This window comes from Calliphora vicina, chromosome 1, assembly GCF_958450345.1.
Source record: "Calliphora vicina chromosome 1, idCalVici1.1, whole genome shotgun sequence".
Lineage (NCBI taxonomy): Eukaryota > Metazoa > Arthropoda > Insecta > Diptera > Calliphoridae > Calliphora > Calliphora vicina.
Genome location: NC_088780.1, coordinates 57,203,911 through 57,219,361, shown reverse-complemented (window position 1 = coordinate 57,219,361; position 15,451 = coordinate 57,203,911). Strand labels below are relative to the sequence as shown.

The window sequence follows — 15,451 nt, the reverse complement described above, 5'->3', positions numbered from 1 at the left end:
TGTTATTCTTATTATATATATATTTATTTACACATTCCTACTTTGTATATATTACTCAATTAGTGTAAAAACGTCACAACTAAAAATTTTATATTTTTAAACAGGATATTAAAAATCTATTATTTAACTGAAATCATTAAAATATATACAATATATGTATGTATATATTTCGAGGTTGGCACTTACCCCTAAAATATACTTTCAGCTCTGCTACCGTTATAGAAATAACTGCAATTACCGTTAAAATACTGTAATGAATACCCATTTATCAAATAATTTAAATTGTAAAAATACAAATTTTTAATTAAATTAGTTATTTCTTGAAATCAACTTCAGAATGAAATTATCATAATCATCAAATTATAGTTACCGAAATAACGGCAATTACCGTTACCGCTAAGCTACCGTTACCGAAAAAATCTAAATTACATTTTCACCATTTTTTTAATTGACACATTAATTTTATTGTCAATTGAAATGTACAATGTTAAGATTAATTTAAATACTTCCTATATTAGGGCTAATCATAGTTATACTTGTAAAAAATCTAATTACGTATAGGTATTTCACTATCTTATATTTATAATATAATATACAATTCTAAAACAACTTATGTTGGAAATAGAAATATAAAAATATTTCACATACAAATTATAGTTATGACAAATTTCTGTCATTCATTGCTTATTGGAATTTTTTTTTTAAAAAATATGTCATTTCAAAATCATTGGCAAATTTTTAGCTCTTTTTTCGATTTTCGTTTTCACAATTTAAATTTAGTTTTATGACCAAATTTGTTAAACATGTTTTGTTCTTATTTCTTTTGTTATATTTTCTAAGTTTTTTGGATATTACTTTATGTCATTATTATTAATGTGTCATTTACTTATGACCGTTATTAGTAAAAATAAATACTTTATTTCCGGTTTAATTATTTAAGAAAAAAAAAACATTATTATTTACCAAATTTGATAAAGAAAAATACTTTCATTTAATAACTAAGAAAATTTTTCTAATCTAAACCAAAAATCTTATTATTGTAATATAACATTTTAAGAGACTGGAAATTTGAAAAGGGAACTTACATAGTTCTTTATATTATTTATAAATAATACATATTAATCTCTTTGTAGTATTCATTTAACTAATTTATTTATCTATTTTCTTATTTATTTACAGATGTAATGGAATCCTTAGGTGCTAATTTTAGAAATTAGGAAACATTAAACAAATATTTAAATAAATAATTCAACAAAGTACAACAATTGCAACATTTAAGCAAATCCAAATAATAAATGAATTCAAAAGGAACGGCAACAAATTCCTTCTTACACTCACAAAACAAACAAAAAGCACTCAAGAAAAGCAGCTGAAAACTGAAATACGTTGAATGTATTTTTGAAACGAAAGTAAAGATTTTTCTTTTTTGTGGAAATGCTTAAAGTACAACAACAACAACATTTCAAAAAGAGTTGTTAAAGAAAAAAGAACGAAAAAACTTAAAAAGAAAAGTGTAACTACAATCTCCCTTTTATCCTCCTACACCTACATAAAAAAAAACAAAAGAAAAAAAAACCACTCCAATTTTATTAGGTAAAACAAATATTTTAAGTAAAACAACAAACAAAAAATAGTTTCAAAAACTAAACAAAAAATTTAAATATAATGGTAGTATTTTAAGATATCAGCAAATATTAAGAAAGCCAGAAAAAAAGAATCAGCCTATTAAGCACAAAGTTTTAAAGAAAAGTTAAAACAATTATTTTGTTTTTAAAGCAAAAATAACATTATTAATATCACCCAAGTAAAGGCCAGCCGTAGCAATAAAGAACCCCCAGCTAAAAGCAGACAGACAGAAAGAACGAACGAACGAAACATTTTAAAACGTTTCAGACGTTTAAAATCGTACAATGTCAAAATATTTCATTAATACAACAACAAATGCCAATGCTGCAGCCACTAGTAATGTTTATCAAGTCAATCAAAATGTGGGTACAACAACAACTAACTCGTCTGTCTCCGCCACAGGAACATCAAGTGCTATACGAAAATTATTTAGTGAAACTTCGTCCAGCACAAAGACACACAACAATACGAACACTTCAGCGTCGGCTGCAACAAGGGGTGGTTCTGCTAGTGCTAAAACAACAAGAATTTTTATGACAACAAGTCAAGCGCAACAGCACCAACAACAACAGCTTCATCAACAACTGCAACAAAATGCGCCCAACACCACCAACATGGCTACACATTTGTTAGATCATGGTTATGGCGTTACACTGACCCCGCCAACGTCATCGACCAGTGTGGTGGTGGGCCAACAAACCGCCTCGGTTTTGTCTACAACATCGACCTCAGCACCAACATCGGGAACAGTTGCTGTTTCTGTTACTTCTAATACAATACCTGCCTCGCAACAACAACAACAACTACAACAACACCCACAAAAATTCAAGCCTACCGATATGACACAATATTACAAGGTTAGTTAACATTTTAATAATTTATTATTTTTGAAAAATTGGTTTTTAATAAAAGTTTACTAAGGAGTGAGATCGAAAAATTCTTAACATACATATATGTTTATAAAAAAGAAACCACTAAACTTACAGCTTTAATTTTTTTTTTATTTGATTGAAATTATTATTACAATTTACAAAAAAAATTATTTTTATAGTTTTAATCACTAGTGATGAAATTTTGAACCTTTTTCGGAAACCCTTCCATTAACGTTTTTATAGTGCTTTCTGTCACTTTGCTCGAACATGTAGTCCATCTCCGTTTAAAATCTACCACACTTTTGGACACCTTTTTTGTACTCTTCAATTCTCTTTTAACAAGAGCCCAATATCTCTCCCCTGGCCTTAGCTCCGGGCAGTTTGGAGGATTTGCCTCTCTTGGTACAAATACCACATTATTGTTCTTGTACCACTCAAGGGCTTGTTTGCCATAGTGACAGGATGCCAAGTCAGGCCAAAAATAAGTGGACACATTATGAAGTCTTATGAATGGAAGCAGCCTTTTTTGTAAACATTCCTTGATGTAAATTTCGGTATTTATAGAGCCCGTTGTAACAAATGAGTGGCTTCTTTTGCCGCAACTGCATATTGCTTGCCATACCAAGAACTTTCTGGGAAATTTTGTCTGCTTTTGGGTCCTAAACTTTTCTTCAACATTCCCTCGAGCATCAGCAACATAAAATTTTTGACCTGGAAGTTGCGAAAAATCTGCCAGAACATACGTTTCGTCATCCATTATGCAGCAAGAATATTTTTTTATAAAACTTGACTTCAATTTCCGTGCTCTGTTTTTGGCCTCTAAATTTTTAGTAGCGTTCCTGTCAGGAACTTTTTGAGCCTTGTATGTTTTTAAACCTGCATTAGCTTTAACTTTTCGTACCAAATAGTCCGAGCACTGAGCTAACCGGGCTGCTTTCCTACCGGATGTGTTGGGAGCTCTTTTGAAAATGCGTTCTATTTTTTTGGCTTTAGAAACATCATGTGGACCATTCCTTCTACCTGAACCAGGTTTTCTATCAACTGACAAGTTCTCCCGGTACTGTTTAATAACATTGGAAACAGTTTGACGGCAGACCTTTGTATGCTTGGCCAACTTTTTGTAAGACCAAGTTGGGTTTTGTTGAAAATATTTAATAATTTCAGTACGCACTTTTTTCTGGTCACTCATTTTAATCAGATTAACAAAAAAATTAATATAATTGACATTACACATAATAACTGACATGTTTTTCAAAGGTAACTTGATCAAAAAAAAATTCAAATAATACTTGGGTTAAAAAATGTAATGAAAAACGTGTGTTAAGAATTTTTCGATCTCACTCCTTATATTGCCGAATGTTTCCATTGTGTTCGCTTTCTATGCGAAAAATTCTGCTTTGGGTTTCATTAACATTAAGTCGAGTGAAAACTATAACTTTATCATATAAATTTTCGTTTCTCTATTTTCAAAACTCTCTTAAAAATCGGCTACACAGCTATTTAATCAAATGGCAATTTCAGTTGATATGATCCACAGTCTCAACCTGTCGAAACAAATACAGAATGCCATTATCGCATTTATTACAACAAAGAGCCTCAAACTGCATTTGACCTGAACTAACCATTTCTAGTTCCCTTCTAGTCTCCCAGTATTGTAAACCAACAAATATTAGCCTATAATATGGCTTCAAGTCCAATAAAGAATCCAGCAAATTCGTCCCGGCACATCCTAACATTTTACAAACCCAATATTTCACATAAAGCTCTCTTATATTTCTCCATTACCTTGGAATTGACCATAATATGATAATTTACTATCGATGAAAATACTCAAGTACTTTGCCTCATCTGCCATTTTTAGTTACACTCCTCCGATTGTCGGCATTTCAAAGATTGTTAAGAATCGGAATTAATAAACAGGCCTTAAATGTTTATTAAATTAAGAGTTATGTTAATAATTCCCAATATCTGATTTAAATTTTTAAAAATAAATAGACAATACAAATAAATTTATATTGAAAATACAAAGATTTAATTTTATTATTTCGATCAAATTCAAATTGGACCTATTAAAAATCGGAATCCTTTAATTTTGTATTTTATTAAGGTGAAACGGCGTATACCTATGAATGATAGTCATCCGAAAAAACAGGCCAAACAAAGTCTACAACATCAAACACCTTATCAGCAGCAGCAACAACAACAGCAAACACAGCAGCAGCAACATCATGTTGTTATACGTTCAAACACTAACAAACAGCAAACACCTCAAATTCATCATCAACAGCAACAGCAACTTTCATTAAATTTTGCCACCCCATCACCACAACCACCCCGACCGCCGTCATCCGCCTCCTCTACATCATCATCTTCAGCCCTAATGGCACCAAATTTTCTCTATAAAATCGGTACAGCCTCTTCCAATAGTCACAGCGCCAACAATACGGGCTCCTCGGCTAAACGCACACCCGAAGGTAATCGTGCCGACACTTCATTGGGCATATTAACAAAGAAATTTGTTGATCTTCTGCAAGAATCACCCGATGGTGTGGTCGATTTAAATGATGCCTCCGCAAAATTGGCCGTACAAAAACGTCGTATTTACGACATAACCAATGTGTTGGAGGGTATTGGTATACTGGAGAAGAAATCGAAAAATAATATACAATGGAAATGTGGCAATTCGCTGTTGACATCGGAGCGCTCGAATGATATTAAATTGGAGAATGAACGTCTCGAACAGAAGGAGAATGAATTGAATATGTTGATTGATGAGATACGTAATGAGTTGCATGGCGAGATATCACGTAACGATCAATTGGCATATGTGACGCACAGCGATCTATTGAATGTCGATCTGTTTAAGGATCAAATAATTATAGTTATTAAAGCACCACCAGAAGCAAAACTTGTGGTAAGTTGAAATGAACTCTGTAATAAACTAAACATGATACCCAAACAATTATATTTAATTGTGGTAATGCTTAGGGCACTGCACCTAATTTTGCGTGATCCATTACAATGGATTGCAATCCAAATATCACAATATATATTGAACGTGTAGCAGTACCCTTATGGACGAATGTAATTTGATTGGAGTTTTCGAATACGTTTTTAATAATATTTTACTTAATAGATACTTAGTAGATTTTACTGAAATCGAGAAACGTTAAGCAATTTACCACTGGGGTTAAACAATTAAATTTTGCCATTGTAAATGCATTAACATTATTCGATTTGAATCAAATTTTAAACGTTACAGTTCTATTCCAAATGTCTATCACGAATACTTGCTAAAACAACCTCCCTAATATTATACATATGTATGTACATTATAGGAATTCGCTTAAAGATTTTATTCATTTTAAGCACAACGTCTTTTTCGTGGACAAATTAATTTCAAATAAATCGTTTTTCGTGCGAATATATTCATACATATGTATGTAGGTATAAAACACTAGTATATAAACAATTGTTAACAAATAAACTCTCTATCTCAATGTTGCTTGCTGCAATTTTCTGTCATTTTGAAACATCTATCTATGTATATATTCTTAATACTTTGCCGAAATGAAAAGATGTCTATACAAAATTGACCAAATTTCTTTACGTCAATTCCTGGCGGCGCATAATAAAAAAGTGAAATTCATTTTCAAATGTGCAAAATCATCTAATTTTTCAATGTGTTTATAGAATATTTGGTAGAAAAAAATACTGAATTTATGGTATATTTAATGCAAAGATTTATTTGCAATAATTTTTATGAGAATTTCTTTGCTTTCGTACAAGACGAATGCAAAAATGTTAAAAGTATTTTTATAAACTTGACATAAGACTTGTCTGTATGTGGGGTACCATAATAATTTGTTTGAATATTCTTAAATAAAACAAAAACAAACAAACCAAAAAAGAATCGTCTATAAATAAAGCAATAATCACACACAACTCACATTTAGAAATGTGGCTGATTGGGAACATGAACAAACAACATTCAGACATATAGAGAGAAACATTAAAATATATGTATTTTAAAATTTAGCATATACATATCAGCAGACGAGCATAGATCTTTGGTTGTTGTTTGTCGATTTTTTTAGGATTGCAAAAAACCACAAAGAAAAATTTTGTTTGGGTTTTTGCAATTGCTTATAAAAAGAAAAATAAATACAAATGAAAATTGTATAAAAATCTGAGTATTTGGCTGTTGCTGGTCAAATAAGAAACAAGTAGTTTAAATTTTAGTAAGCTAAAAAAATTAATATATATAATATATGTATATGTATGTATATTTTATAGTTACCTGATTCTCTTAATCCTCGTGAGATACATGTTAAGGCGGAAAATAATGGTGAAATCAATGTATTCCTTTGTCATGATAACTCACCGGAAAATTCACCAAATTTCGGTTCCTCCTCCTTGGCTCAACGTCATGCTCCTGCAGCAATACAACAGCGCCATCATCATGATACCTTGATTACTGATATGGAGGCCGAAAAGAGGCATAGATTAGGTAAATACTGAAATTCTCAAATAACGCTGCAGTATTAATAAATCAATTTTATTGAAATAATGTATGTTTAATTTAGGTTTAACAGCTGTAACAGCACAACCATTAGCATCTACATATCCGGCGGCAGCCACAAATTTGGTACAGCGTTCGGCTCAACGTAATCTTAGCAAGTCAATAGAAGCTGCAGCCCAACAAGAGGCTGCATCGCTTATCGAAGTTAATTATACAACTCAGGATCAACAGCATCATCATCTGCATCAGCATGAGCAATCAAATTCTTCGTTATTAAATGAAGATGATTTTAACATGTTCCCCTCTATAACAAGGCCGGTTATAACACATGTTGTTAGTGAACAGCATCAACAACAAAGGTCACAACACATACAAAATTCCCAAGAGCAAAAGTTAACAGCTGAAGAGGAAGATGCTTTGGTCTCCTATCAAAGTTTAATTGTTTGTTCTAATCAGCAGCAACAACAGCAGCAGCAGCAACAACAACGTCGTCATACCGGTGACAGCAATCCGGATAGTAATGATTCTAATCAAACCCTTACGCTTACTAGTTGTAATAATACAACGAACACGAACATGCTGTCGAAAAAATCTGGCTTACGAAATGATGTCACTTTGGTGAATTGTGCAATGGAACAGCAGCAGCAAAAAAGCTCTCAACATACCAGTTTATTAACATCCTCTTCGTCATCGTCTTCATCACAAGTCCCATCAAATAATTCGTCATCGGCGACTTCACCTCAACATCAACAGCAAGACAATTCTCCAACACATTTGAATTATGAAACGATTACACACAATAATCAACAATTACAAACAACAACCACCGCTGGCGGCCAACATCAACAACAATTGCAACATCATCAGCAACAGCAACAGATTCATCATCATCATCAGCAGCACCACGATATACAGCAACAACTTGATAATAGTATTGTTGTTAACACCTCGTCGAATAATGATGATCTTTCACACATGCACGTTTCAAATTCAAATTGTAGTTCAGGCGTCCGGAACGCTTTAATTTCGGATAGTGTCAACCTTAGTCCCACAACCTATAATTGTAAGTATTATGTCTCAATATACCAATCTATCAGTGTTTCTCTTCGTTTATAACTCTCTCTCTCATGTTTCATTAAAAAAAAAACATCTTACGCATCAACAACATGGAAATGGAAACTCAAAGTCAAAGTATTTAAAATTTGTTCAAAAATAAAGAATCATTCTTGTCGAGAACTCTCTCTGTGATTTGCGTTTCCTTTACTTTGATTTGATTTGAAAAAAATTAGCACATTCAACAACAAAACTACACAAAAATGGTTTCAAACACTCACTGCCATTATACCCACATATGTAATTGCACAGTTGTTAGTCGTCCATTTTGTTGCTATATGAATATCGAAATGAAAAAAAAACTCAAAATCATAACTCATATTCGCATCACAGTCTGAGTTCTTGCTGAGCGTGCGTTCAAATTCTCTCAAAAAAAAACAAGTGAAGCAAGAATATCAAACAATTTATTTGATAAAACGAAAATTAAAAGAAAAAGTGTTTTTTTAGTTATTAGTTTTAATTTATGCTAATTTGTGTTTCTTTTATTTAATTATTAATTATAAATCTTTATTTTTGGTTGTTTTATACATATTATTTTTTTTGTAAACCTGTATACGAGCTATCAGTCCAAATTTGAATTTTGTTTTTTTTTTAATTTAAAAGTTTCAAAAATTATATATTATTTTGTTTTAAATTAGTAGAAAGCGTGAAATCAGTGAATAGTTTATTTTTTTCATAAAACTGAAATATAAAAAAAAAAAAACTAAATAAAACTAAAAATTTCCAATTTCTTTTTTTGTGTTTCAGTTCTACAAGGATTTAAAAAATTCATTCTAAAACATTTTTTGTTATTTTTAACCTTAACTTTTTAAACCGGTTTTAGGTTTAAGGAATGTCCCAAAAGACTTTCTAATATGAATACATGATGTATTCCGGTGATATGTATGGTTGAATTTAGTCGCCTTTCTGTGCAAGCCCAACCTATCTCCTCGAAACCATCAAGTTTGTTTAATTTATGTATACGCCAGGTATCATGCAGTTGCAATCTATTTTGAAGCAGACAGACTGAGGCAATCAATTAATGTTATTTAAAAAATAAAAACTCAATTTAAGAAGTGTTTCCTCAGAGTTATACAAATTTAAAAAACAATTTTCAATTGAAAATTAAACAAATTTATGTATGAAAAGTGTAATTAAATTCAATATTTCGGAAAACTATTCCACAATTGATTTTCATTCACTCACCGTATAGGTAATTTAAAAACATAAACATGAAAATGTTTGAAAATTCTTACGAATATACCTGATAAATTTTTATCATGATAAACGTAACAGTGAAGTTGATGTACCGTCTTATGTTTCTTTGTTTCTTGTGTTCCGCAGTTAATAGCCTAGGTGTCCTTATCAAACACTTGTTCATTGGCAACAGTAGTTTGGACTTGATCACAACAAGTTTAATAGCATTATTTCGTAAATTTTAAATAGCTTATTAGCTGCATGATATTATTTCAAATACTTATAAATTTCTTTTAGTTTAAAAAATACCAATGCGTAGAGCTTAATGTAGTATAATTTTTTTTTTGATAGCCATTTTCAGGATGTCTTGTTATTTTTGAACCTAACCTCAAATAACTAGTTATTGTGAAAGTGACAAGTATTTCAAATAGCAACATAAAATATTGCTTAGAGTTATAGTAGTTTTACAATACATATTTCAATATGATTTTACTTTATCTATTGAAAATTTTGAAAGGTAGTTAAAACAAGTACGCAAACCAACGAGTTTTTTGTTGTTCTTCCTTTAGTTTTTTTTTAATAAATACATTTTTATTGCATTATTTTCTTCTTAAACACAAATGTAGTGAATTATTAAATCATTAAACGCATAAAATCATAAACAAACAAATAAAAAATAATAAACTATAAATAAGATGAAGAAGAAAAAACATAAATTCATTTTGGAACTGAACTCTCGTGGGTCTGCATGGCACATACCACCAAAAACAATTAAATGTTCTTGTTGTGTATACATTTTGTATTTGAAAATTTGTAGCACCATGAGATTCAGCTCTGGCATGAATTTCAAAGCACAAAACAAAGCACACGTATGAAAAAAAAATAATAATATAAATAAAAACAAATCAATAATAAACATAAAAGTATAATACAATTAACAAAGCAATAATAAACAAGTTTAATAGCTTGAACAATTTGTTGGTGAAATGAAACAAGGTAGAACGAATAAATTAATATTAACTTAAATTAAGATTATCATGTAATCATGGGTCAAAATTGCCGATGCTTCTTTTGTCCAAATCGGTCAAATAGCAAGAAATATTCAAACAAATATTCGGGTTGTAATTAACATATTTGTAGGAATCATTTCTAAATGCGCATTACAAGCCATCAGTGTAAAAAAACATAATCAGGGTTAAAATAGTTGGAAATATGCAAATTTAATAAAAAACAAAGAAGATAGTATGCTATGCCCTACCATATGATACCGATTTCAAGTAAGCTTTTAAGAGATTCAAAAGCGGTATGAGGATTAGTGTTGTATTTTATTTGGAAGCTAGTGACAATAGTTGTCCGATCCGACCGATATGGTGATATGATTTACAGTTCATGCGAAAATCAATATTTTTATATCATTTAAAGTGATGTTCCATTATTTCTGTATACATATGTATATTAAAATTGTTAGTATTGATTTTTGTGTAGATATCGACATTTTTAAAGGGAGCTGGATGAATTAAAGGACTAATTTAGGCTTCGTCCTAAATTAGCTTCAAGGGTCGGACATCAGAAAGATATTCTGGAATACTTCAAAACGAATGTTGGACAGTTAGTTTTGGGCATTACAAATATCGACACAACAATATCAACACACCTTCTTTCATTTCACCTACAATTATTGCTTGAGATATTTACAGACGGCAATGCTGTGTCTTAATACTTTTCAAATTAAAAATATTATTAAATTCATTCGGTTTGTCTGGAAATCATTTTAAAAAGTACATTTCTTGTTTACAAATTTTATAACATTGATATTTTTCTGCAAACTTGTATCTGATATGTTCTTTACAATTCTTGTTTTGTTTATTTGTATTTATAAATAGTACATATTCGATATATGTATATGAAAAATAAAAGTTTTTGAATTGTTTTAAAATTCATACAATATACCGACCGTAAATCAAAAGAATCTAATACAGTTTTTGTTTAGATGATGAAATTGTATTATGATACTTAAGTTTTTGACAAATATTAATATTCGGAATTGTCGTCTGTAAATACCTTTAGTGTTTTTTAAGAATTCCATAATTTATAATTAAAAAAATTATTGAATCTGTTCGTTTGCTTGCTAAATTCACTATTTTACAATACCTATTTAGTTAATTTTTTTTATTGAATTGAAAATTTCCAAAACTAAAAACAATAGTAAAAACTAGCAATCAAACGAACACACTCATTATACATATATTTGAAATTTTTTTTTTTATTTCCATTATCATAAAATATTAATATGTTTTTCTATTCTCTTTCTATCACTTGTTTCTTCTTTTATTCTAGATTTTGAAGACTTGCCGCCATTGTTGCCCATTGAACCACCACTGGATGGTTTATATAATTTCTCTTTAGATCAGTCAGAGGGTCTTAATGATCTATTCCATGATTTTGTATAAACAAATAACCGCCCTCTTGTCCTGTTCCTTAAAAACCAACCGAGCAACCAACCAACCAACCAACATACACACGCAACACACCCTTGGAAAATGTATCATCAATCTAAATTTTTTGTTTCTTTTTTATTATATTTTTTAAATTATAATTTTAAATTATAAAACAATTAAAAAATTCAATATAAAAATATATATATTTTTTTTATTATATTTTTAAATTAAAACAAACAAACATAAAAAACTAGTGGAAAATAGTTTAAAAATTAAATTTAAAAAAGAAAAACACAAATATATACATACATATATAGTCTGATGCAAAAGAAAACAAAAAACAATGAAAAAAAAAGCAAACAATTTATAAAATTAATTTATAATACGGAAAGAAAAAAACCAATTTAGTCATATAAAACAAAAAGTTTGTAAATTCTAAAATCAGGTTTTCAATTTACAAAAAAAAAAATAACTAATACAAAATATTTGTAATTTAAATTAAAACACTCACACAAATTAAACAAAACAAATAAAATATCAGTGTAAAATATTCTTCAAAATGGCATGTTTTTAAAACACTTGAAAATTTTCTTATATAAATGTAATTGAAAATTAAAACTCAAAATTGAAACTACAATTTGTAAATTAATCAAAATTAACATATAGTTCTGTTTTTTTTTTCTATTTTTTTTTTTATTTGTAAATTTTTATTTTTTATTAACTATTAAATATTCTCAAATTTTTGGCTTTTATTTACAATGAATTTAGTTTCATTCTTTTTATGTAAATTAATGGTTATTCTTTCTAAAATCTTTGTAAAATTTTGTTCATTATTAAAGCAATAGTTTTTTTTTTTGATTTTTTCGAAACTTTATATACTATCATTTACACAGTAAATTTTCTTTAAAAAAAATATATAAAATAAAAACAAGTAATTGCATTTTTTGTTAATTTTTATTTTATTTTTTAAAATTTTATAATAATTTAAATTTAAAATGAAAACAAAATGTTTATAGTGAATCAGCAGCAAAGCAAACAAACCTAAGATAGCAAAACAAAAACAAAAAAAAACAACAAACTTATTTTAATGCTAAACGCTTATATTTTTATACATTTAAAACACATACATAATAATTAATATAAATATATTTTGTTATTGTTAACAAATAGTAGAAAAAAACCAACAACAAGAAAACCACAAACAAATGTAAAACTGCAAATACCAATTATTTTAAAAATCTTTTATTTTGGTTATTTGTAATTTACTTCCTCCTCTCCTGTTACTTATTTTTACTATTTTCTTTGTTAAGTAAAAAAAAAATATCACACATACTCACACACTCAAAAGTTTTGAAAAGACACTTTTCCTTTTGCCTTGTTCTGTTAATAAATACATATTATATTATTTTATTTTATTATTAAAAGCTCAACAATTATTAAAATCTAATTATGTTTTCTTAAGTAAATAACCTCATTATAAAAAAAACAAACACAACCAAGCATTTGAATTTATTTTTAGCTGATTTTAAAGGTTTTTTTCATTCAACTAAAGAAGAGTTTTGACTTGAAGATCAAATACCAATTAATAATCTGATTAGTTAATCTTGATATTTTGGAGTCCTAGTTAAAACTTTGTAGTATTGCCATACTGTGCTGAGAACAAAAATTGGAAAAATTGCGAAAAATCAAATTAATGCAAAAAATATATTTTCAAATCTTCCTTAGCACTGGCGTGTTTTCTTACATATATATTTTTTGATCCGCTGTTTGTACTTTCTTATTTATTCCAGAGATTAACCTGTCAATATTGGCCGCTTTGAAAGCAACATTCGAAGATTAATCTTAACTTAATCTTCAAGTCAAAAATCAGCTCATAGTTTTTCCAAAACAATTTTCGAGTCCTTAAAAAAACTTGATTTTTTTTCTCAAAGTTCAAATTCATTGAGTTTCTAAATTACTGGTGTACTCGTTAAATCGATTTATAAATTAAAATGTTCGAATAGAATTACCGAGTTTATATGATTTTAAAAGAATATTTTAACCATATCTCTTTAGTGCGGGAACTTTGCAGAAGATTTTCGAATCACAATGTAAATTAAAAAATTTTATTTTTTAATTAGTTCTGTACTTTTTATTGACTAGTATGTAGCTGCTGCAAACAGGGAATGCAAAATTGATAATCAGCCTTATCATGTATGGCGTAGTCGTTTTACGACAGCGACAGTTTCGTACTAGATTAAAGAAATTATTCAACCTGTTTCATTAATCTATTACGAAACTGTCATTGTCGTAAAACGCCTACGCCTTACATGATAAGGCTGAATGTCTATGCATGGTATTTTAAGGAGCGGTTATATCCTGTTCATACACACAAAGTTCTTTTCGATATTAGTTATTAGCTCATAATAATTTTATTTATACATTATTAAAGTTTTAAATTTTTAAATTCTATAACTGGGAATTTAACGAAACCAACTGAAATTCAGGGTTTATATTTCTTTACAAACCACTAATAGTAATGCAATAAGGACATGAATTCTGTATTACAAATTCTGGCTTCGGATCCAAACTTGCCAACTATTTAAAAAAGAAATTTTTTTAGTTGAGAATTTATTTCATACCCTAAATTGCTAAACAAATTCAAACAAAATCTAAAGAAAAATTTAAATGTTTACAAAAAATTTGAGGTTACTTAAAAAAAAAAAACAACAATTAGATAAGTAATAATGATTTAATTTGTATGTGTTCTTTTTTAAAAGCTATTAAAAAACACTTCACCTTCTTTTATGACACACATTACTCTCCCTGTTATTCATATCTAATGATGTATCAATAATATTTCCCCTCTTTATTGTATCTATCCAATACAATAAATTTATTTCTTTTTTTTAGAAAAAAATATAATAAAATAGTTAAACAAAAATCTTTTAAACAAATCATAAACTAAAGAAAGTCTTTATTCTTAAAACTCAAATAAAACAAAATATATCGAATAGTTAAACATATTCAAAATAAAAAAAAAAAACTTTAAAAAAATATTGTAATACAAAAATCTTATAAAAGTAATAAATTTAATAAATGGCAAAACAACATATTGTTTTTTTTTATTATTTTAATAAAATCTATTATATAAATTGATCGATCCCCTAAAATAACAAACATTTTGTTATTTTTTATTATTAATATTAAATAAACAAAATAATTATTATTTTAATTAATAAAAACAAATTATATACATACATATAAATATTATTTTGTAATATAAAAAACAAAAAACATAAATGTAATTAATTAATAAAACAAAATATGTAAACATCAATTGTTAAGTACTTTTTATTTTTTCTTTCTAAAATATAAAAAAAAATAAAATAAAGAAATGTTAAGTTTAACCCAAAAAAAGTAATCACGAAAAAAATAACTAATTAATGTGTGTTTTTTTTTTAAAAATATATTAAACAGAAATATGTAACAGCGAATGCAGTTACGCATACATAACATTCCCACGACAGCCGGTTCTACGCACCGGAATGACCCGAGTTCACTCGGCCAAGGGCTATCAACTCAGCAAACACTTCTGCTACAACAACAACAACGCATACATATATATATTCTGGATCCTTATAGATAACGGCGTCGATTAAGCCATGTCCGTCTGTTGAAATCAATTTTCTGAAGACCCCAGATATCTTCGGGATCCAAATCTT

At 28.4% G+C, this 15,451-nt stretch overlaps 1 protein-coding gene across 3 annotated transcripts in view; it reads left to right on the top strand.

Moving 5' to 3' along the window:
• The window catches only part of E2f1 (E2F transcription factor 1), a 43,745-nt gene extending 28,572 nt beyond the window's left edge, over positions 1-15,173 (top strand). For all 3 annotated transcript variants that reach the window (XM_065514410.1, XM_065514392.1, XM_065514401.1), the window contains 5 exons: positions 1,180-2,483; positions 4,606-5,412; positions 6,795-7,008; positions 7,085-8,083; positions 11,647-15,173. In XM_065514410.1, the coding sequence (XP_065370482.1) occupies positions 1,911-2,483; positions 4,606-5,412; positions 6,795-7,008; positions 7,085-8,083; positions 11,647-11,759 (2,706 nt within the window). In that variant the 5' untranslated portion in view covers positions 1,180-1,910 and the 3' untranslated portion in view covers positions 11,760-15,173. The remainder of the gene's footprint in view (positions 1-1,179; positions 2,484-4,605; positions 5,413-6,794; positions 7,009-7,084; positions 8,084-11,646) is intronic.
• Positions 15,174-15,451: the final 278 nt, after the last annotated feature.